The sequence below is a fragment of the Borostomias antarcticus genome (assembly GCF_949987555.1).
Source record: "Borostomias antarcticus genome assembly, chromosome: 6".
NCBI lineage: Eukaryota > Metazoa > Chordata > Actinopteri > Stomiiformes > Stomiidae > Borostomias > Borostomias antarcticus.
In genome coordinates, this window is record NC_140239.1 from 10240611 (window position 1) to 10264926 (window position 24316).

General features: G+C 46.8%; 1 protein-coding gene across 1 annotated transcript in view; it reads right to left on the reverse strand.

Moving 5' to 3' along the window:
- Nucleotides 1-603: 603 nt before the first annotated feature.
- The window catches only part of nf2a (NF2, moesin-ezrin-radixin like (MERLIN) tumor suppressor a), an 89336-nt gene continuing 65623 nt past the window's right edge, over nt 604-24316 (reverse strand). The window contains exon 16 of the mRNA XM_084439265.1: nt 604-1169. Coding sequence (XP_084295391.1) covers nt 1119-1169 — 51 coding nt within the window. The 3' untranslated portion in view covers nt 604-1118. The remainder of the gene's footprint in view (nt 1170-24316) is intronic.

Consider the following 24316-nt stretch of genomic DNA (forward strand, 5'->3'; position numbering starts at 1 on the left):
ATAAACTAAGGCATACTGTAGTTGAAATTGCACTTATTTTTCTTAAGAAATTTTAGTTGTTCATAATGTTTTGTAAAAAGATAGTTCATTGAATGTGAACATTTTCAGAATGTAGCCTACTTGTCCTTGTTTGCACTAAAACAAAGGGAATTTGGAGTTGTCGTTCTTCATAGGTTATTATGCAATGATTTTACTGGTCCGGCCCACTTGAGATCAGATTGGGCCGTATGCAGCCCCTGAACTAGAATGAGTTTGACCCCCATTCTAAGCCCTAGAACAAAACCAGGGTTTTTCGTAACATTAACCCTCTTTATATACCGTATCTATCATAACACCTGCTCCCATAACCTTAACCCTCTTTTTATATCTATAACACCTGCTTTCATAGCTTTACCTGTAGTCTGATGTGGCCTATGATGTCATCATTGAAGGGGGGGGGGGGGCACAGTTGGCAGACATTCTAGAACAACACAGCACGATCAGGATAGGTTATAAAAAAAACTCAAATATTTTAGACTTCAGATTCATTTATTTTGCACATCATATTTCCATTATATTGCTACAAAACAACATAGTGTTTCTGAAAAGGTAACTTCACCCATGTAAAATGTCTTCAAAAGATACAAAAGACCAAAAAGTAAATATTCAAATTCACTACTTTTTCATTTAACATGTATTATTAATATTCCCAAAATAAATTGCATTCACAGAAAAAACAACAAGATTACAAACATTAAAAGAGTTAAGGAGAGCTCCAGTACTTTCATCTGGTTCAGAGTAGCAGCCAACCCAGGTTCATCGTCGTACCGGCCTGCTTCTCCCTCGGCAGAGTGGCCCTGGTGGCCTGGAAAAACACCTTTCAAGCGGGTGGCTTCAGGCAGCTAGAGAGCGTGGGGCAGGGCGGGTCTCTGTGTGAGTGTAAACTTCTTCAGTCCGGACGAACGGGTCCTTCATGATGACCACAGCGGTGGACAGGGGTCCCCAGGGACCAGAGTGCGGGCTGTAGTGGACCACGCACACAGCTGACTGGGAATGTAGTGATGAGAGGCTTTTCATGTGCACATACACACACATGCACGCACACACACATACACGCGCACACACACACACACGCATGTTTACAGTTCTTCGAAGAAGGCCACTCTGGACTTGGTGCTCTGCAGAGTGAGCTGTGGAAACAAAGAAAGAATGGAAGGCACTGGTTAGATGCAGTCTAGGGTTGTACACACATACGCACACAATACACGCACACACACATACACACACATGCGCACACAATACACGCACACACACATACACACGCGCACACACACAATACACGCACGCACGGCGCACGCACAAACACACAATACACGCACACAGACACACACACATGCACACACACACACGCTGCAGTGCCCACTGCCCTGCCTCCTCTCAGTCACTCGCTGTAGTGCTGTCTTCTCGTCTCTCGTCTCATTCATGTCAGGATAAAGAGTGTTTAGACTTCAGCAGTGTAGCATTTCATAACGGCTGCAGTTCCAGACATCGAATGTTGCGTAGGCTACGATAGCTAGATAGCTTCTACAAGCAAGCAAGCAAACTAACGTAACATAGAAACCTAGCTAACTAGTTCACCTTGCCAAACCTAGCGTCGCCACCCTCTGTTGCTGCAGCTACTGTATGTAACGTTAGTGCTACTTATGATCATTAGCCATGTCTTTCACCTTAGCTAGCACTAGCTAGATACGGGTATTATCCTGTCCCCAATTTACCCTAAGCCAGGGGTCTCAAACATATGGCCCGCGGGATGACTTTGCAAAGTGTAAAAATTAAAAAGACATTAACTGCAATTTTTCAATAAAAGTAACTGCCATTCACAGTCAAGGCCGATCTGCCTGTCGACATTCAACTTGAAATAATTGGCTTGCAGTGTGATTCGGATTTGAAGGAAAAATCTGCCTTGGCAGGTTTGGAAAACATTTTATCAGTATCTCTTGCCAGGGTACCCCAAATTGACAGCCCTTGCTGCAAAGGTTTTGTGCGGGACTACCTACGTTTATGAAAAGGTTTTCTCTGTAATGAGCATCAATAAAAAAAAAAGCTGTGCTCAAGGCTCACACACAAGTGACACTTAAATGACATCCTGAAATTAGCTGCTACTCAGGATTTGACGCCTGATATTGATGCACTTGTGAAGGCTTAAAGACGCCAAGTTTCAGGAACAAATTAAACAGTGAGTAAGCCTACTTATTGTAAAATGCTGAATCAGACACTTTTGCACCCTGAAGAATATGCCTATATTTCTGTGAAAATGAATACTTACTGTGGAAATATTTAAAGACACTGAACATTGTGCAGTATAATGTCAGTCTGCAGCTTCAGTACAAAATAGTTTGGTTTGGTGGAGCCCTATTGTTCATGCACTGCCACATTTATGTATTTTTATAAATGTTTGCAAGGCAGAGGGATAACTTAACCTTCTTCCTTAATAGTTCACACTTTAGTTTGTATGGTGTGGTGTGTCAGTCTAGGTGGTCAGGATCACTACACAGATGTGGAAATTAATGTTAATTTAAAATAATGTATAGATCTTGACTAGTTGCTTTGATCATAAAGTAAAATAGTATATTGTTCAGGTCCAGATACCTGTGACTAAATGTTTTGTGCCTTTGTAGATACACTGTGATCTCTAAGTTGTAATGCACATATGTACAGTAAATGATAAACTAAGGCATACTATTGTTGAAATTGCACTTATTTTTCTTAAGAAATTTTAGTTGTTCATAATGTTTTGTAAAAAGATAGTTCATTGAATGTGAACATTTTCAGAATGTAGCCTACTTGTCCTTGTTTGCACTAAAACAAAGGGAATTTGGAGTTGTCGTTCTTCATAGGTTATTATGCAATGATTTTACTGGTCCGGCCCACTTGAGATCAGATTGGGCCGTATGCAGCCCCTGAACTAGAATGAGTTTGACCCCCATCCTAAGCCCTAGAACAACGCCAGGGTTTTTCCTGGCTCAGAATGGGTCTTTAGGGGGTGATGTGCACACAATTTTTTTGGGGAAACCTCCATATTCAGACGAGATCACTTTTGTCAAATTTGAACATTTATATACAAGCGGCATAATATATGCATATGAATTTTGGCGGTGTGCTCTGTCCGGGGGGCCCCCTGCCTTCCACCGGCGTGGAAAGCGCTCCACCGGCGTGGAGCGCGTTAGCAGGGGGAGGCAATCTAGGTGTTCCCCCCCTCTGGGCCAAGCCCTTGGCCCAGAGAGCCAGGAAGGGGGAACGGCATCTAGCCCCCTGCCTCAATGACGATCAGAGTGGGCCGCGATCGGGAAGACGCTCGGAGGTAACTCAGCCCACTAAGACCGTCAAAGAGTGCCACAGGAGGACTGCTGTACATTATAGTCCCTGGTCCCCACGGGCCGACGCTTCGTGGGTTCCGCGGGAGATACAGCCAGCCTAGTGTCTCTGCGTCCATGGCGCCCACCACGGAAAGCCACAGAGACCAGCTAGCGGCTACTCTGGCATCCACCGGCCGACGCAGGTGGAATACCTGCAAACTACCCCCCAAAAGAACACACCAGCAACTCCGCGGCCCGCATGCGCAGAAGGGTTGACGGAGCGCTCTGACTGATGAGCCAGACAACATTTAATAGTGCACCAGCCACATGACCACCTGAATACGCAGTACCCCCCCAACCCAATGTCACAGTCCACTCATAGCTCTCTGGGCATCCAGAATGTGGAGCAGAACGTAGTGAAGTGAGACCATGCAGAGTCGTATTGTTTTAATGTGGTCTTGGCTAGACCGGCCCTCATGTATCGGGAGGCGGATGACAGGAGGGGCATCAGGGCTTCATTCAGTCCAGAACCGTCTGCCGAAAAAAAGGGCAGACCAGGCCGGACGGAGCGCATCCGGGCATAAACGCAGAACTTCTGCAAATTAAACCGGGACAGCGAGTCAGCGATTTTTATTGTCGAGGCCAGGAATGTGCACGGCGCGGAAAATGAAGTTCCCCTGCACGGACAGCCATGTGAGCGGCGTATGAATTTGTTGATGAACGGAACGTTCGAACGACCATTGTTGATTATTGTAACTGTGGCCTCGTTGTCGCAGAAGAATAAAATACGTTTTCTAGACCACTGAGGTCCCCACAATATTGTAGCGACTACGATGGGATACAGCTCCATGAGCGCCGTGGAGCTGGCTTGGTTAGTTTGTGAGGTCAGTTCGGTAGGCCAAGCGCTAGAAAGCCAGTTAATACCGAATATACCCCCAAAACCCACCGAAGGCGCAGCATCAGTAAACAGCCGGAGGGACGCCGAAGAGTCATAGCCGTCGTTGTAGAAAAATGAAACGCCGTTCCACCCGTCGCACAACTGGGACCAACCGGAGGTCCAAACGACAGCCCTCGTCTAAGCAGACCGGGTCCTGCAACCGCACGACGGACCGGGCCAGCTCGAGCAGCCGGGAAACGAATGAGCGGCCCTGCGGGTGACGCGCATCGCGAAGTTCAGATGCCCGAGCAGTGAGAGCAATTCCCGCTTAGTGATAACCAAACGCTCGCGCGCTTCACGCATGACGCACCGAACCCGATCCAGCTTATCGAGGGGCAGAGAGGCTTGCATTTCCACGCCATCCAGGAGGATGCCGAGAAACTCGAGCTGCGTGAGCGGGCCGATAGTCTTCTCGTCGGACAGAGGGACGCCCAGCCGGGAGAAAACGCCACGCAGGGCCGTGATACAGTGGCCCGGGTCGGCAGAGGAATAATCGACGAGCAGAAAATCGTCCAGCAGGTGGACAACGAACGTAGTCGGCAGTTATTCAGCAGGATCCAGCATAACGCCTCAGCGAGCGAGTCGAAAATCTTGGGGCTGCTCCGACAGCCAAAAGCCAGCCGAACCGAAAAATACATCAGGCCGCGCCACCGGACGCCGAACAAATGCCACTGCGACGGATGAAGGGGCATCACTTTGAACGCGTCCGTGATGTCTGCCTTAGACAGCCACGCACCTCGACCGGCCGCTGTAATTAGCTTAATCGCGTGATCGACCGACGCGTAGCAGAGGGAAAAAGAAGGCAGGGGTATCAGGCTGTTAACGCTGGGAACCACGTCGTCGTGGGGGGCAGAAAGGTCGATAATCAACCGCTTTTTTATTTATTTTTTATTTTTTTACCCGAGTACTTACGAGTAGCAACGCCGAGTGGACCAAAGCGCGCGATAGAAACGGAGACGAGCTATACGGACCGATCATGAAGCCCTTCCTGACCTCCTTCTCCAGCAGCGCGTCCACCACCTCGGGCTCCCGAACAGCAGACAACAGATTTTTACGTGTGGGAAACAACAGGCAGCCAGGCCCCGCCAGAAAACCATGCACCAGTCCAGACAGCAAATAACCGACAAAACAACGATTTGTCTTTTTTCTTTTCTCTCTCTCCCTTTCTATTATTGACGAACGGAATGGACGAACGATCATAGCTGATAAAATTCACGGTGCACCGTTATTGCAGAAGAGAAGCGTTTCCAAGACCACTGAGGGGCCCCGCAAAATATAACAACGATAGAGAAACTGCACGTCACGCATAACACCCTATCCATCGTCCAGTCGACAAACCGATCATGTCATGCACGCAGCATTATAATCAGGTGAGTAGTCTTTGAAATAACGCAGAGGGCTAAATGCGAAGAGCGATGCAGGATCCCAACGCAGCGTAAAATGACACATCCGACATTGAAGCGTGACCAGCGTAGCATACATCCCTTTTACATTTAGAAAGAAAAGCCCGTAAACCCTGCCCCTAACACTGCGGAGGAGCAGGCGACGAACGGAAATGGTGGAAGGAATAAGCACCGCGTTAAACCAAAACAGCCAGGATAGTCGCGCACACGCAGCAGATTGCAGCATAATGGCTTGTATCAAATGATGACAATTCACAAGTTACAGTACGTTGCCCTAAGGAATCATGCAGTAGCCTGATGCTACTGACCCGAACTATTCATAAACCCAATAAACTGCAATAATTGGTAAGGCATCATCGCCGTCGTTGTCCCCGAACGAGGTTTGGACATGCCGAAGCAATCGGCCATACAAGCCAGGCCTACCAGACAGGCGAGACAGCCGTAATATTATCATAAAATTTATCGTTTCTATATCTCTTTACTTACATTCATTTATTTATTTAACATATATCTCCATATTGTTTGTATCTCCGGAAGCAATTTCGATACGATCATGAACGTCAGGTCCCTACCAGATATGTAGGGGTGGGACGTATACCCACCTCCCATGTCCTCAGGAAAGCGCATTGTGCCGCCCCAGGGCATGAAATGCGCTATCAAACAAGCTTAGATTGATTGATGGGGACATAGCTAGCATTAGCCACACCGAACGGCTAACGCTAGCTGCGTGGAGGCACTCGCAATCATGGGTGCTAGCGAGTAGAGGCAGTTCGGCCGGAACCCTCGGGCTGCAACAATTGAACGCGAGAATCATGAGCTAGTATTAGCAATCTAACATAATGAATCATGAGCTAGTATTAGCAATCCAACATAATGAATCATGAGCTAGTATTAGCAATCCAACATAATGAATCATGAGCTAGTATCAGCAATCTAACATAATGAATCATGAGCTAGTATTAGCAATCTAACAATGAATCATGAGCTAGTATTAGCAATCTAACATAATGAATCATGAGCCAGTATTAGCAATCTAACATAATGAATCATGAGCTAGTATTAGCAATCTAACATAATGAATCATGAGCTAGTATTAGCAATCTAACATAATGAATCATGAGCTAGTATTAGCAATCCAACATAATGACGCCCCGACGTGCAACACGGGAACCTTGACGAACGCCAGCTAGTTAGCAACGAGCAGTATAGCCTGTCATGCAGCCAGCGAATCCACGAACGAGCCGCGAGGGGAGGACTTAGATGAACCAAATACATAGAGAATCCACATAGCACGTCCACGCCCGAAACTGCAAACATTTCAATGGCGAACGCACCCGGCGCACATCGACAGTTGAGTAATGCGGCAGACGAGGCACGGACAACCTCCGACATCAGCGGGCCATGAATGAAACCCAGTGACCGGCGCGTAGCAATGCTTAAACGGACTCCAACGCAAGCTATGCGAGCAACTGAACCATACGCAAGTATGGCACGACGGTGCTACAGGGAGACGGGCACCTCGGCCTCGGAAACCGGCGCTCCACGACGCCACTAAACGGACCCCCAAACCACGGACCGGAGAGACGACGCGGGCAGAGAGGAACGCAAGAGCAGAGAACGCGGAAGCAGCGAGGACACCGCGGGCAGCAGGCAGCAAACGCACCAAATCACAATATGAGCACGGAACGCGAGCAAGACGCGGAGCAGCGAGCGCGCAGACACGAGCAATAGCAGTAACGGCAGCGGACGCCAGAGCAGAGAACGCGGAAGCAGCGAGCATGCAATGCACAACCAGCAGTAAAGGCAAGCGCGAACAATGACATGTTTTGACAGCTTAAATACATGCGCTCTAGTGAGCTGACCAATGCTATGACAGCTACAGTCAGCTGGTGCTGCGTCATGCGTGACTGATTAACCTCTGCTGACCCCCCCGGCCGTGACGTACGTGCCTCGGCTGAATTTGCGTCGGAGACTTCATTTATGCCGAGTAGCCTACCAGCGTATATAGGCCTATATTCTTCGCTGTTGTTCTGACTGAGCTCAGTTTTCACAATCGCAGGAAATCTCCCGACATGACACAAAATGGATATGAAGACAAATTGTTAAAGATACTGATAATAACCTGTCTATTAATGATCTTGATTACTAGTGGTCCAAGCCATGGACAATGCAAGAGTGACGGGTGGGCTGCACTTGAAACAAGCTATCAATCACATTTGGAGAGGATTTGAATGGCTATTTTTCCTCTCAATTATTTGCATTTTGGCACTGGTGATTTTCCTTTGGCTCTGGCTAAAATCTCTTTGGGGGGGCGCCAAAAAATCCTCTAGGCAGGAAAAACCCTGAACCCAGTATACCTGTTATCCTAGTCTGGCTCAACGGATATAGGTTTTGGCAATAAGCCTTGTCATTCATTACTGCCTAATCAGTGGCGACGGAATATGTTGTCCGCCCAATCAGATTCAATCCAGACTACATGACCGCTCCGGCGAAGATGAATCTGCTTGGTTTGAAGAAATACAGCCCCGAATGAGGGATGAGTGCAGCCAGACCTTTCTCCAGCACTGGCACAGCGTAAATGAAGATAGATTAGATAGATAAAATAGATTAGACAGACAGACAGACAGACAGACAGACAGACAGACAGACAGACAGACAGATAGACAGATAGATAGATAGATACAGTAGTGTTATGCTTCGCCCCGTCCTCTATGGAGGCTCGGCGAGGGAGTGATGACTAATTGGTGCATCCTGCCCTGCTCTCCCAAACCTACAGAGAGGTGTGAGACTCTGGAGAGGAGAGATGCCCCCTCAACACTGCTCAACAGTGCTCAACACTGCTCAACACTGCCTCCACACTCTTTGTGCTGTGCCTTGGTTTCTAGTTTTATATTGTAACTGTGGGTAATCTTTCAGTTATGCTTCTCCCCCCTATCCCCTGGTAAGCAAACTATTTTCTGTTCAGTTTGTATATTAGTTATCTTCTACCATTCATTCCCCAGGTTGTTGGTTATGTTTATTCTCTCCCCTGCTGTCCTGCCATAGTATAGTTATTAGTTACCAATGGCCTGTGTCTGTTTTCATTAGCGACATGTTTTGTTGTTTAGGGGTTATTTAGTTTTATATGCACATATCTTGTAAAGGCCTATGTGGGCCCTTAGGGAAATAAACCACTCTTTTGCTTTGTGACTGTGTTACTGTGGCTAAGTTACGGGGACGACGTAGTGCAGAAACCTGTTGGTCCCTTAATGGTACGACTAGTATGGAGTATGGAGTACAGGTATTCACGGGTCGGGTAAATCCGAGAGGACCCGAACCTTTCCACGCTTTTATTATGGTCAATTGGGTTCGGGTGGATCCGATTCTATTACCTCGGGTCTCGGGTCTGTGTCATTATGCGTAATACCCGAGAGAAACACATGACGCGTATTCAGTGAGACCGCGGCCGCGAAGCGAGCGGAGACACGGCAGCCACCACCAGTAGCCTACCTTATGAAAAATAAGCTGAAAGAAAATGAATATAAAGAGGTCAAACCTAGCGGCAGCTTTTTGTAGCCTTATTTATTTACGGCCGTTTCATTTCCATGCTGCCACATCATAGCCTGACAAAACAGCGATTGATCCTGTCGAGATTGAGAGGATAAATCGCAATTCCATCCAACTGTGATGCAACAGCATGCAAGCCAACAGCCGTGACAGCCTAAGCGATTAATGCTACTAGGCTACTTGCTACTACTACCTGTCAGATCCGTAAAATACCTGATCCGACTTGGGTCTCGGGTCTCTGTCCTACTCCTGCTCTCGGACAAAATCGGGTTCGGTATACATATTTTTAAAAATGATCGGATTTAGTCGGATCTCGGAACGAATGTCTCGGGTCCATCTCGGTTTCGGGTCCACATTTCAGACCCGAGAAGACCTCTAGTATGGAGTATGGAGTACCATACTAGGTGTAATGATCGGATGGATTATATTCTTCGCTGTTGTTCTGACTGAGCTCAGTTTTCACAATCGCAGGAAATCTCCCGACATGACACAAAATGGATATGAAGACAAATTGTTAAAGATACTGATAATAACCTGTCTATTAATGATCTTGATTACTAGTGGTCCAAGCCATGGACAATGCAAGAGTGACGGGTGGGCTGCACTTGAAACAAGCTATCAATCACATTTGGAGAGGATTTGAATTGCTATTTTTCCTCTCAATTATTTGCATTTTGGCACTGGTGGTTTTCCTTTGGCCCTGGCTAAAATCTCTTTGGGGGGGCGCCAAAAAATCCTCTAGGCAGGAAAAACCCTGAACCCAGTATACCTGTTATCCTAGTCTGGCTCAACGGATATAGGTTTTGGCAATAAGCCTTGTCATTCATTACTGCCCAATCAGTGGCGACGGAATATGTTGTCCGCCCAATCAGATTCAATCCAGGCTACGTGACCGCTCCGGCGAAGATGAATCTGCTTGGTTTGAAGAAATACAGCCCCCCCCCATCCCCGAATGAGGGATGAGTGCAGCCAGACCTTTCTCCAGCATTGGTATTTCAGACCCGAGAAGACCTCTTGTATGGAGTACCATACTAGGCGTAATGATACAAAGACATCCTTTTACCACCTAAGGAACATTGCCAAGGTGCAACCCTTTCTCTCTCAGGCTGACACCGAAAGATTAATGCACGCTTTCATCACAAGCAGGCTGGACTACTGCAATGCTCTACTATCAGGCCTACCAAAGAAAGCAATATCTAAGCTACAAATAATACAGAATGCTGCAGCACGAGTCCTCACTAAGACTAGACGAAGGGCACGCATCACACCAGCGTTAAAATCACTACACTGGTTACCAGTCAACTCTAGAATAGACTTTAAAATACTATTTCTAGTCTATAAATCTCTCCACAGTCACTCACCAGAATATATTTCAGACATGCTTGTTAAGTACATGCCAAACAGACCACTTAGATCCTCAGGCACTGAACTTTTAACAGTTCCAAAAGCCAGGACCAAGAAACATGGAGAGGCAGCTTTTGGTTTCTATGCCCCCAACCTCTGGAACACCCTACCGGAGTGCCTAAGAAGGGCCGAAACAACGGAGGTCTTCAAGCGAGACCTCAAGACGTACCTTTTCGACCTAGCCTACAATGACTAGCTAGGACCTTGAGACACAGAAAGGCAGCCTGAAACCTACCTGTGAATCCTCTGTATACATTGGTATTTATCCTGCTATGCAATGTATGTATATCAAGTAGTGTACAGAGGCTGGTTATCCTGAAACAGGCTTGTTCTGACTGTTGTGTTGCTTCAATGACTCAGTGTGCTACTAACCGTTTTCTGTCTCCCCTAGTGCCTCTCTCTCTCCCTCCTATCCTCTAACCAGGTCCAGTGTCAGCTGCGGAGCTGTGGATATCGTAGTATTTAGTACACACACACACACACGTACACACAGACACACGTCAGTCCACATCCGGCTTAGGCCTGGACCTGATGCTCTTAGCCTTTCTTGCTCCGAAAATTTAATTTAATGTTATTTATTGTTCTTTAAATGTTCTTAGCCATTAGACAAATATATTCCAGGAGCTTGCCCCAGGTTGCCTGTTTCAATATCTGTGTGGTCTGTATGGCTCTATGTGCTACTAACCCTTCTCTGCCTTCCCTCTCCCTAGTACCTCTCTCTCTCCCTCCTATCTTCTAACCAGGTCCAGTGGATGCCCCACTGTCACCAGCAGACCTCCCGAAGTCCGATAGATACCCCTGTGTCTGCTGTGGATGATGTAGCATGTCCGTAGAATATTCTCTCTCCTATGATGCTTTTAGCCTCTCTCACTCTGAAATGTAATTTAATGCAATGTATTGCTTTATAAATGTTCTTAGCCGGTAGACAAACATACTCCTGGAGCTTGCTCGATCGCCTTGTTGAGAGGGGTCAGGGAAGAATTTTTACAGCTCACTTATCGGGCCCCCGGGTGATAACTGTTTTTTTGCTTCCCTCTGGAATATGTAGAGAGTGGGTCGTATGCCCACCTCCCTTGTTCTCTGTAAAGCGCATAAGCGCATTGTGTTGCCTCTGGGTATGAAATGCGCTATACAAATAAAGCTTTGATTGATTGATTGATTGAATGATCGGACGGACGGACGTCCTACTCGGGACGGACGGAGAGAGAGAGAGAGATAGATAGATAGATAGATAGATGGATCTATTTGAGACTACTGTTACCCTAGCCCAGTATACTGTATCTGCACAGTACCTAAAGACTATCCATCCATTCAACAGGTGCACCCTATTAGAGGATGTTGGTGTAAACTCCCTCCTCCTCTCTCTGTCCTCAGATAGCCTGTTGCTGTTGTCGTTATTCTGAGGGACTACAGATGCCTGCGTGGGTGCAGGTTCCTCCGAGGTACGCGGGGTGCGCCATCTACAAAGACCGCGGAGAACAAAGTGAGCGCGCGGCGCTGGCGTCTGGCGGGGGGATCTGATCACAGGAGCCGGGGACTAACTGACACACCTCCTCGTCTGTCTGTCTCTGGCTCAGGGAGGCTCAGGGGAGAGGAACCGAGGGCAACTCGACGTCTTCCCTAGATGATTCATTGATGTTTAATACAGAATTTCCTGAGGAGGGTTCGGGTGGAACCTTATATGGACAGAGACTCGGCGCAGCTTGCACAGCGAGACGACGGTGGGAGGGAGATCAATGTTCGTTTGAGCCTGGGGTGTTAATTGTTTTTTCTTCCATCCCAGCCGAAAGTGCCTTCATTCAGACCACCGTCCCACCTCCCTCTCCACCCACCTGTCCAATCTCTTCAACGCTTCATTCATTTTAGCCAGGTAAAAGTTTACAGTGGGGAAAACCTCTCCCTCTGCCTCTCTCACTCCCCCCCCCCCACTCTCTCTTTCTCTCTCACCCCCCCACCTCCTCTCTCTTTCTCCCTCTCCCCCCCCCCTCTCTTTGTCTCTCTCTCTCTCAGATACAGTAGATTAATGAGGACGGCTGCCGGCAGGAATATTAGTGAAGGTTGGTGAGTGGAGAATGACGCTGCTTGTTAAATCAGCTGCAGAATTTGTAGAAGCAGTTCTGGAAAGCTAATTGGAGTAACACACTGTGACAGTGACAGGTTGATGAGGTGAGGGGGGAGGGGGGGTGAGTGAGAGCAGAGATGACACGCTCAGTCTGCGTTCACCCACAACTCATACAAACACCAGATGTAACACACCAGACATAACACACCTGACATAACACACCACGCATAACACACCTGACATAACACACCAGACATAACACACCAGACATAACACACAAAACATAACACACCAGACATAACACACCACACATAACACACCACACATAACACACCTGACATAACACACCTGACATAACACACCAGACATAACACACCAGACATAACACACCAGACATAACACAAAAGACATAACACACCAGACATAACACACCAGACATAACACACCTGACATAACACACCTGACATAACACACCTGACATAACACAGCAGACATAACACACCTGACTTAACACACCTGACATAACATACCAGACATAACACACCTGACATAACACACCAGACATAAGACAGCAAATAATATCTTCTAAAGTACTGAAATTGTGAAAATGCTGAATTATTTCACATTGTGTGCTGACAGGGAGAAACAAGACATTTCTCTGATCTTGAACATCCCTCTAATACTTCTAGGCTTTTCCAAGGACTCCAGCGTGTGTGTGTGTGTGTGGGGGGGGGGGGCACGGCAGGGGTGTGCTGGCTATGCTGGCTGGGTTATGATGTAAAGCCACTGGAAGGTGGAGGAATTCCTCGAACACACATTAATCTTCCCAGCTACGGGAAGCGGCCTGAAAAACCAGCCATCCCTATCGCTTCTACACCCCCCCCCCCCCCCCCCCCCTCCACACACACACACACACACACACACACACACACACACACACACACACACGCACACACACCCTCCACACACACACACACACAAAAAACCTCCTTGGCTGTCCCGGCCCTCCCTCCAGGGGAAGCTCTCTTTATGGGGCTGCTGCTGAGAACCACTGGCCGTTGGAACTCTCTCTCTCTCTCCCTCAGTCTCTCTCTCCCTCAGCCTCTCTCTCTCCCTCCCTCAGCCTCTCTTTCTTTCTCTCTCCCTCCCTCAGCCTCTCTCTCTCTCCCTCTCTCACCCAGCCCCCCCACCCCACTCCCCTCTCTCTGCAACACTACTCTGCACTCTTATAGAGATTAATGATCTCGGCCATTAATTAAACTAAACCCACAACCACCCAGCAGCTGAACCCCACCCCCCAACCTCCCTGTCCTCTGAACAGTAGACCAGCTGAACCCCCCAACCCCCTGTCCACTGAACACCAGACCAGCTGAACCCCCCACCTCCCTGTCCACTGAACACAGACCAGGTGAACACCCCCCCCCCCCCCCCAACTCCCTGTCCACTGAACACCAGACCAGGTGATCCCCCACCTTCCTGTCCACTGAACACCAGACCAGCTGAACTCCCCTACCTCCCTGTCCACTGAACACCAGACCAGGTGACCCCCCCCACCTTTCTGTCCACTGAACACCAGACCAGCTGAACTGCCCACCTCCCTGTCCAATGAACACCAGACCAGGTGAACCCCCCCCCCCCCCCCAACTCCCTGTCCACTGAACACCAGACCAGGTGATCCCCCACCTCCCTGTCCACTGAACACCAGACCAGCTGAACTCCCCTACCTCCCTGTCCACTGAACACCAGACCACAGACCAGCTGAGCCCCCCCACCTTCCTGTCCTCTGAACACCAGACCAGCTGAACCCCCCACCTCCCTGTCCACTGAACACCAGACCAGGTGACCCCCCAACTCCCTGTCCTCTGAACACCAGACCAGCCGAACCCTCCACCCCCCTGTCCACTGAACACCAGACCAGCTGAACCCCCCACCCCCTGTCCACTGAACACCAGACCAGCTGAACCCCCCACCCCCCTGTCCACTGAACACCAGACCAGCTGAACTCCCCTACCTCTCTGTCCTCTGAACACCAGACCAGGTGACCCCCCCCCACCTTTCTGTCCACTGAACACCAGACCAGCTGAACCGCCCACCTCCCTGTCCAATGAACACCAGACCAGGTGAACCCCCCCCCCCCAACTCCCTGTCCACTGAACACCAGACCAGGTGATCCCCCACCTTCCTGTCCACTGAACACCAGACCAGCTGAGCCCCCCCACCTTCCTGTCCTCTGAACACCAGACCAGGTGACCCCCCCCACCTTCCTGTCCACTGAACACCAGACCAGCTGAGCCCCCCCACCTTCCTGTCCTCTGAACACCAGACCAGCTGAACCCCCCACCTCCCTGTCCACTGAACACCAGACCAGGTGACCCCCCAACTCCCTGTCCTCTGAACACCAGACCAGCTGAACCCCCCACCCCCCTGTCCACTGAACACCAGACCAGGTGAAACCCCCACCCCCTGTCCACTGAACACCAGACCAGCTGAACCCCCCACCCCCCTGTCCACTGAACACCAGACCAGCTGAACTCCCCTACCTCTCTGTCCTCTGAACACCAGACCAGGTGACCCCCCCCACCTTTCTGTCCACTGAACACCAGACCAGCTGAACTCCCCTACCTCCCTGTCCACTGAACACCAGACCAGCTGAATTCCCCTACCTCCCTGTCCACTGAACACAGACCAGGTGACACCCCCCCCCCCAACTCCCTGTCCACTGAACACCAGACCAGGTGATCCCCTACCTCCCTGTCCACTGAACACCAGACCAGCTGAACTCCCCTACCTCCCTGTCCACTGAACACCAGACCAGCTGAACTCCCCTACCTTCCTGTCCACTGAACACCAGACCAGCTGAACTCCCCTACCTTCCTGTCCACTGAACACCAGACCAGCTGAACACCCCCCTCCCACACCTCCATGTCCACTGAACACCAGAAGAGAGGCTGTCCCATCCATCCTACATGCATCTTTCCTCTCCCCTCTAAGCAGGGAGATTCCACAGGGGATTCCACAGGAGCGCAGACGCTCCTGCTGAACATAACAGGTTTGTTTGTTGTTTGTTGTTTATTCATGATAGAAAAACAATAACTTGGTTCAATCCCTGTACAATCCCTCTGCTACAAACCGACTACAGATGCGAGGGGAGCGGTTTCAAAGACGTTTAACGCTCCAGATGTTCACAATGGTTTCTCTGTGCAGTAATTGAGTCCCGTGGGCCCTCAGGACTTCACGCCACAGCAGAGCCGTTGTGTTGGAGAAGAGATCGTTGTGACTGAAGACCAGAACACCAGGGGCCTCGTTTACAAAACGCTGTGAACACACAAAAGAATATGCGCACCGCTTTCCACGCAACCTAATTTATTTAAAAGAACTAACTTGGCGGGTGAACGGTGGAAAATGTGCGGTCCTCCATGCAAACGCTGACCCAGGCATGCGCTTACTCTGGAGAAATCACAAACTGCGACTTCGATGGCTGTGTGTGTGTGTGTGTATGGATGGATGAAACTCAAGAAACACTTTATGAAACTGATACCATTGTTTGTGTAAAATAAATCAACGTTACCTCTCATTATATAGAGCTTCTATATGAATATGACGAGACTTGAATATGACGAGATGTTTCATTTGTTTGTCTGTAAGAAGGGTTTTTTGTCAGCAATTCAGATGTAGAACAGACAGTATAGCTTATCGTTCTGAGAAGTTTGAAATCCACCGCTATTGACATGTATGTGTGTGTAACATACATACATACATACATATATACATGCAGGTGTCAGCTGATATTATGTATGTCAATAAAGGTGGATTTCATTGTCATAAATAATACGATGAACAGTAGCGTTGTTTAAAATGATGGCGTTCTCCATGCCTCAGTGAGGCAGATACAAGTGCAATTTCATATTATTATTATTATTATTATTATTATTATTACAGTGACGCAGATGTGGACTGATCCTACGTTCTTCTGTTTACAGTTCCTGCATCAACCTCCCCTACAAGAAGCTGTGGATGTCGTAGCATTTAGTTTAACACACACACACGTACACCAGCCCACTTCCGGCTTTAGGCCTGGGCCATAGCAAACACACACCCGTATTTGCCATGTCTCTCCTATGATGCTTTTTTAGCCTCTCTTACTCTGAAATGTAATTTAATGTAATGTATTGCTTTATAAATGTTCTTAGGCGGTAGACAAACATACTCCTGGAGCTTGCTCGATCGCCTTGTTGAGAGGGGTCAGGGAAGAATTTTTACAGCTCACTTATCTGGCCCCCGGGTGATTACTGTTTTTTTGCTTCCCTCTGGAATATGTAGAGGTGGGTCGTATGCCCACCTCCCTTGTTCTCTGTAAAGCACATTGTGTTGCCTCTGGGTATGAAATGCGCTATACAAATAAAGCTTTGATTGATTGATTGATTGACTGATTGAAGAACCTCCATTTCCCCTGGTTATCACCGTCACTGTCGTCATGCAGTCAGTATTAATGTGTTGATGAATGAGGCGTTTCACAGACCATTTACAGGCTCTCATGGGCGTGAAAAAGGGAGGGATCAGACGCTCGCTCACGTGCGCCTGGTCTGGAGTTGATTGTGATTTATAATGGGAGTCTGGCATGGGGCGATGGCGTGTGTACTGTTATAAATCTGAATATCCCTGTGCGTAAGTGATGGGGCGTACTGTGCCGATGCTTCGGAGTGTGTCCAGAAATCCAGGAAGTGTTTAATGAAGCGTGTATCGAGGCTTGTATCTTTAACAGCGAGTGATGCCACAACCCTCGAAAATTTTAGAAAAATTATTGGGCAAAGATTCGATAACTTCATAGAGAAACAGAATTTAGTAAGTGATCATCAGTATGGCTTTAGAACCAACAGGTCCAGCTCAATGGCAGTGATGGAACTAGTAGAGGAGATTTCCACTGCAATTGACAATAAGGAATATACTGTGGGGGTGTTTATAGATCTAAAAAAACTAAACATTTTACACCATTGATCATGAACTACTAATGAAGAAACTGGAGAGATGTGGTATTGAGTTGTTGGTTGTGAGTTCCACAAGGTTCTGTGCTAGGCCCCAAACTGTTTATACTGTATATAAATGGCATTTGTAAAATGTCTAAATTGTTAAAATATGTATTATTTGCTGATGATACAACGTATTATGCCACAGTGGGAAAGGTGCTAAATGTATTAAATACATGGTTTGATATTGACAAAGTATCATTGAATTTAAGTAAAACATTGGTATTTGGTAATCTGCAAATCAAGAAACAAATCACAGTTAGGATCAATGATGTAGAAATAGAAAGAGTATATGGAAATACATTTCTGGGTGTGATCATTGATCATTCATGAAGTATTCTGGAAACCTCTCATAAATAATGTTAAAACAAAAATGTCTAAAAGTAGCAATATTATATAAAACACAACAAATCATGAGTCAAAATTCACTATATATACTCTACTGTTACTTATAATTCCATACATTACATATTGTGTGGAGGTATGGGGTAACAGATACAAAACAAACACTAATTCAATTTTCTTACTACCAAAGAGAGCCATAAGAATTATTAATCGAGCAGATTACTACTAGATTACTACTACTTAACCAACCCATGCATTATTTATACATTTACATGCTTTAAAATGTTGGGATCTAGTTGATCTTCAGACTGCACTGATAATGTATAAAGCTCAAAACAATCAACTTCCTAACTGCATTCAAAGGTTGTTCAAAATGAGAGAGTCAATATGAACTCAGAGTTTGCGTTTGCGTTTGTTCAAAAAAACTAGCGTAAGGACAAATACCAAATATAATTGTACATAAGGGGTAATAGCTGTGACAAAGAACTAAGAATGTGTAGCTCAATTTTCACATGAAAAAAAAAAAGTTTACAAATATGATGATTAGTAAGTACAAAACGGAGGCATGAGTAGCATGGTGTATGAAAGCTGTATTGTATTGTGCATGAAATGTGATGGTACTATGCATATTTGGGTATTGTGTTTTTTGTTTTGTTTTTGTTGCTTGTTTTGCTGTTTGTTTCTCTTTCTTGCAATTTTATGTTTTTTGGTATTTAAAGGACAATGCTCGTTTTTGACAACCTGGACCTTATTTACGACATATTATAAGACGTTTGACTCACCGAGATCACTTTGGTGTAGTTCGGAGGCCTGTAGAAGAAATTTAAAATCCAGCGCGAGCCAGTATATCCATGTAATGGCGGTGGTGGGGGCAACGAGAATGCAGCTTCTAAAAATCTATTTTCTGTCACGAAACGGTTGTTTTCATCAATCTGTCTTGATGAATCGCTAGTTGTGCTTACATAGAGCATAACTGTTGTGGTTTTCACATGCCATGATCTTTAGAAACGTCTTTCGAAACGAAAAAGCTTCCTCACTTGCTCCAGCACTAATGCGCACAGCGCGCAATCGTTGCTCCAGCACGATGTGCGCATGCGTGCTGGAGCAAGTGAGGAAGCTATTTCGTGTCTAAAGACGTTTCTAAAGATCATATTACAGAGGCATGTGAAATACCACAACAGGCCTATGCTCTCTATGTAAGCACAACTAGCAATTCATCAAGACAGATTGATGAAAACAACCGTTTCGCGGCAGAAAATAGATTTTTAGAAGCTGCATTCTCGTTGCCCCCACCACCGCCATTACATGGATATACTGGCTCGCGCTGGATTTTAAATTTCTTCTACAGGCCTCCGAACTACAACAAAGTGATCTCGGTGAGTCAAACGTCTTATAATATGTCGTAAATAAGGTCCAGGTTGTCAAAAACGAGCATTGTCCTTTAACCCAAACTATTAGTATCAGGGTTGCGAGGTACTTCATACTATATTATTTAGAAAAGGGTAGGCAAAATAAGCTATAGCTAAAGCCTACACACTTTCAGTCAACACTCAGGGTTGTCCATCCATCCATCTTCCTCCGCTTATCCGGGGTCGGGTCGCGGAGACAGCAGTTCCAGCAGGGGCCCCCAGACATCCCTTTCCCTAGCAGAATCCACCTGGGGAATCTTTAGCCGCTCACAGGCCAGTGCGGAGATGTAGTCCTGCCACCTAGTCCTGGGTCTACCCCGCGGCCTCCTCCCAGCCGGACACGCCTGGAACACCTCCCTAGGGAGGCGCCCAGGAGGTATCCTCACTAGGTGCCCGAACTACCTCAACTGGCTCCTTTCAACGCAAAGGAGAAGTGGCTCTACTCCGAGTCTCTCCCTTGGATGACTGAACTTCTCACCCGAGCTCTTAGGGAGACCCCAGCCACCCTCCGGAGAAAACACATTTCGGCCGCTTGTATCCATGATCTCATTCTTTCAATCATAACCCATCCTTCATGACCATAGGTGAGGGTGGGGACAAATATAGACCGGTAGATCGAGAGCTTTGCCTTTTGGCTCAGCTCTCTTTTCGTCACAACAGTGCGGTAAAGCGACTGCAGAACCGCACCAGCTGCTCCGATTCTCCGGCCAAACTCCCTCTCCCTCCCTCTTTGTTCCCTCACTCGTGAACAAAACCAACAACAACTCCTTCACTTGGGTTAAGGACTCATTTCTTATTCGGAGCAGACAGACCACCGGTTTCCTAAGAACCATGGCCTCAGATTTAGAAGTGCTGATTCTCATCCCAGCCGCTTCACACTCAGTTGCGAACCTATCCAGAGAGTGCTGGAGGTCGCAGGCCGATGATGCCATCAGGACCACATCATCTGCAAACAGCAGCGACACGATCCCCAGCTCACTGAACTGCACACCCACCTCCCCACGGCTACGCCTCAATGAGAATCACAAACAGGATTGGTGACAAAGCGCAGTCCTGGCGGAGGCCAACCCCCACCGGAAAGGAAGACGACTTACTGCCGAGAACACGGACACAGCTCTCGCTCTGGGTGTACAAGGATTGGATGGCCCAAAGTAGGGACCCCCTCACCCCATACTCCCTCATAACCCTCCACAAGACCTCTCGAGGGACCCGGTCGTAAGCCTTCTCCAAATCCACAAAACACATGTAGACAGGTTGGGCAAACTCCCAAGCCCCCTCCAAGATCCTTGCGAGAGTGAAGAGCTGGTCGGTGGTTCCACGACCAGGACGAAATCTACATTGTTCCTCTTCAATCCGAGGTTCGACTATCGGCTGGACCCTCCTTTCCAGCACCATGGAGTACACTTTCCCTGGGAGGCTGAGTAATGTGATGCCTCTGTAATTGGCACACACCCTCTGGTCCCCTTTTTCTGAATATTGGGACCACCACCCCAGTCTGCCACTCCTTTGGCACTGACCCGGACTTCCACGCAATGTTAAAGAGGCGTGTCAACCAAGACAGCCCCTCAACACCCAGCGCCTTCAGCATTTCTGGACGGAACTAATCACTCAGGATTGTTTCTTTGTTAATTCTTTTTTCTTTTTTTCTCTTTATTTGCATATCCTTTAATCTATTATACTATGGCAAATTGTGTATGTTTCTATGATATATTGGAAGATCTAAATAATCTACCACTACGTCACTGATGCCGTTCGAAGCCTCTCTGGTTCAAGAAGTGGTTCGAGTAATTGGCACGATTTATGAACATTTATACAACGGGTGCTTGGTTAAAAGCCATTGTATGTGACACGATATACGGCAAAGCCTCTTTACAGTTCTATTTGAAATATTACTGCGCTTATAATTACACTACATAGATCATGGAAAGCTAGCAAGATCAGGGGTGCCTTACAGTAGCTACGTCATTATTCTAGGTTGTCAAGCTAGGTGTTTGGTTGCTAGGTCATATCCAGGACTCGGACACATTGCTGAAAGGAAGGGTAACGGATAATTTCCATTTCAGTTACAGTTCCAAACCCATGTTAACTATGGGATGTCATCACTGTTCCTCCAGGAATATTGATCCTCATTTGAAACTCCATAGCAACGTGATAGTTTTGGGAACTATTTTTCTGGCCGCAATTCACTAAAATCGGTATTAAGACACTGAAATAGTAGGTTTTGATTCTATAAATATTTCCCGATGGTGTAACCCGTTGTATAAAAGCAATAACTCACTCAAGGGTTGCGGTATATGGCCTATATACCACGGTTTGTGCTGCGGTCATAGGCACGAGGCGCAGCCGGAATCGCGGCGGCTCTTTTAAAGTCGAACTGAAACGGACGTGTGAGCTCATCCAACTTCTGTAGTTTGACATATTTCCGACGCAAACAAGCTATGAGGGTGGGACATATGTTTAGAGGAATTTGATTGGAACATTGACAAGTGGACGGGTTTTAAGAACTTTACACAGATTCCATAGAAGGATAGCGTTGATTGACGGGTGGATGTCGTGAGATTATTGGCCTAAAATCTAAGGTACCTGTTGTCGTCATTGCACGTGACCTACCGTTTTCCAGGAAGTAAGAAATTATATACTTTGATATAAGATTACAACAAAAGTAGAATTGTGTAATTTTTTTGGCATACATCATTGAATAGGTGAACACTATGACCAATTATGTGAACCAAAATGGGACAGAATGCTTTTTTCACTTCAGTGCGACTTGATGAAATGAAACAATAAGGATTTTGCGAAACAATAACCTCTAGATCTGGTCTGAGTGAGAGAGAGGGTGAGAGAGAGTGAGAGATATGCTATCACAATCAGAGTCGTGGAATGAATGATACTGTCACAGTTTTCTTGTGTTTTTCTGTGCTAACAGGTGGAGTTGGAGAGAAGGACTTCCGGGTTGACTTGGGACACGAGTGATCAACGTGTGCTGGAGTTCAACAGGGAAGACTAAACTACTCCGGGTGGAGACGTCGACGACCGAGACGGGACACTTGAACTTCCACACCACATACAATAACCTTTTCATCCTCCAAACAGCTTACTGGTCAGGGACAGGACGTCGATGCCAGTGATTGTGGAGGGTGTGTGAGTCATTGTCATACTGTGAATAAAACTCCAGGTTGCACTTGAGACATACTCCTTAAAACGGAGAGTAGGGGTATTGTGAAGTGTGTTTTGCTAAAAAGGTTTTTATCTCTGGGACAGGGATGCTCAGATTGAGTAATTTTCCTTTCACAGCAGAGATACACATAGCAATTAAATAACGTTTCTCAGGGAGAAGACACGTCGATTTCGAACTCACAAACTAGAGTTGGAGAGATTTATTTGGGATACATCAGAACAAGGAGACACTGGACTGTGGTATCGTGTGAGATTGGGGGCCGTCTTTTATTGAAATCAAAACAACGCAGAGCTTAATATGGACAATAATAAAAGACAACGAAAGTCAACGGTACTCTCTCAGTAATGTTAGAACATGGTCAGTGTTTGTATTACAATGTACTTTATAGTTCACAATATTTTATTTTATTCTGAGGTGAAGTGTTTGTTGTGTGCCAAGGAGTTGGGCTACAACAATAACACATCATCGATGCTGAGGCATTTCCGTGCACTACATGAACATGAGGGAAATGAAGGTGAACCCAGCCAGGGTGTGTAATTAAAACATTCTACTTTAGTGACATGTTCTTTATTCTTTTTTTTTTACCATATTTGTTTATCAACCATAATGATGACATTACATAAATGATAAGTCAGAAATCAAAGTTTATTTAGAGACTTCAGACACTTTGTCATTCAATAACACATGGAAAGTGCACATATGAAATTCTGCTGCAGACTGGAGCAAAACATATTGCACAATTTAAAAAAACTGTATACCTATATATTTTTCTGAGTATCACATACAGTTAAAATGACTACGAACACATCTGCCTGTTTGACAGTCTTTGACCAGCAGGGGGGTTTGTGTGCACATGAAGCCTTGAGAAATGAATCCTTTTGTGAACCATTTGGCTGGAAAGCTTCAAGGCTTCAAGAAGCTTCATCTCACCATCACTACGTGCGTATATGGATTAGTGTTGCACGGTGTATCGATACTAGAAAAGTACCGCGATACTCTGTCATCAAAAACGGAACAATACCCAAATTTAAAGTATCGATACTTTAAGAAAGACAGTGTTTTAATAAGAGCCGTATATATTGAGTTGCGTTCATGCGACAGTGAAGCCGTGTTTGTTTGTAGGCTAATAGCGCGGCTTCTCTCTCCCAAGATCCCCGAGTCGCGGGGCAGTATGTGTGTGTGTGTGTGTGTGTGTGTGTGTGTGTGTGTGTGTGTGTGTGTGTGTGTGTGCGTGCACGCTCTCTCTCTCTCTCCTCGCTGTCACTCTGCAGCGAGCAGCGCAACAGTTTTAACTAGTCTAACCTGAGATGGCTACAAGTACAAATGTCGACCTTCCACAGCTTGTCGATAAAGCTGATGCGCGCAGCGAAATCTGGCATTATTTTGCTTACAGAGCCGACAGTGAGGGCAAGCCCACGGACATTACAAAGCCCACCTGTAAACGATGCTACAAATCTATACAAACCAAGGGAGCCAATAAGACCAACCTGGCAAAGCATCTTGCAGACAGACATGCCGACTTTTTACAGTACACAAAGAATTCAAAGAGTGACAGGTTAGCGAATGTGATAGAAGATAAGATACACACAACAGCAACACCAGTACTGAATACAACCGAAGGATATTTAGCCTACCTTATGTTTGAATGTATGAATGCACAATACATTTATTGC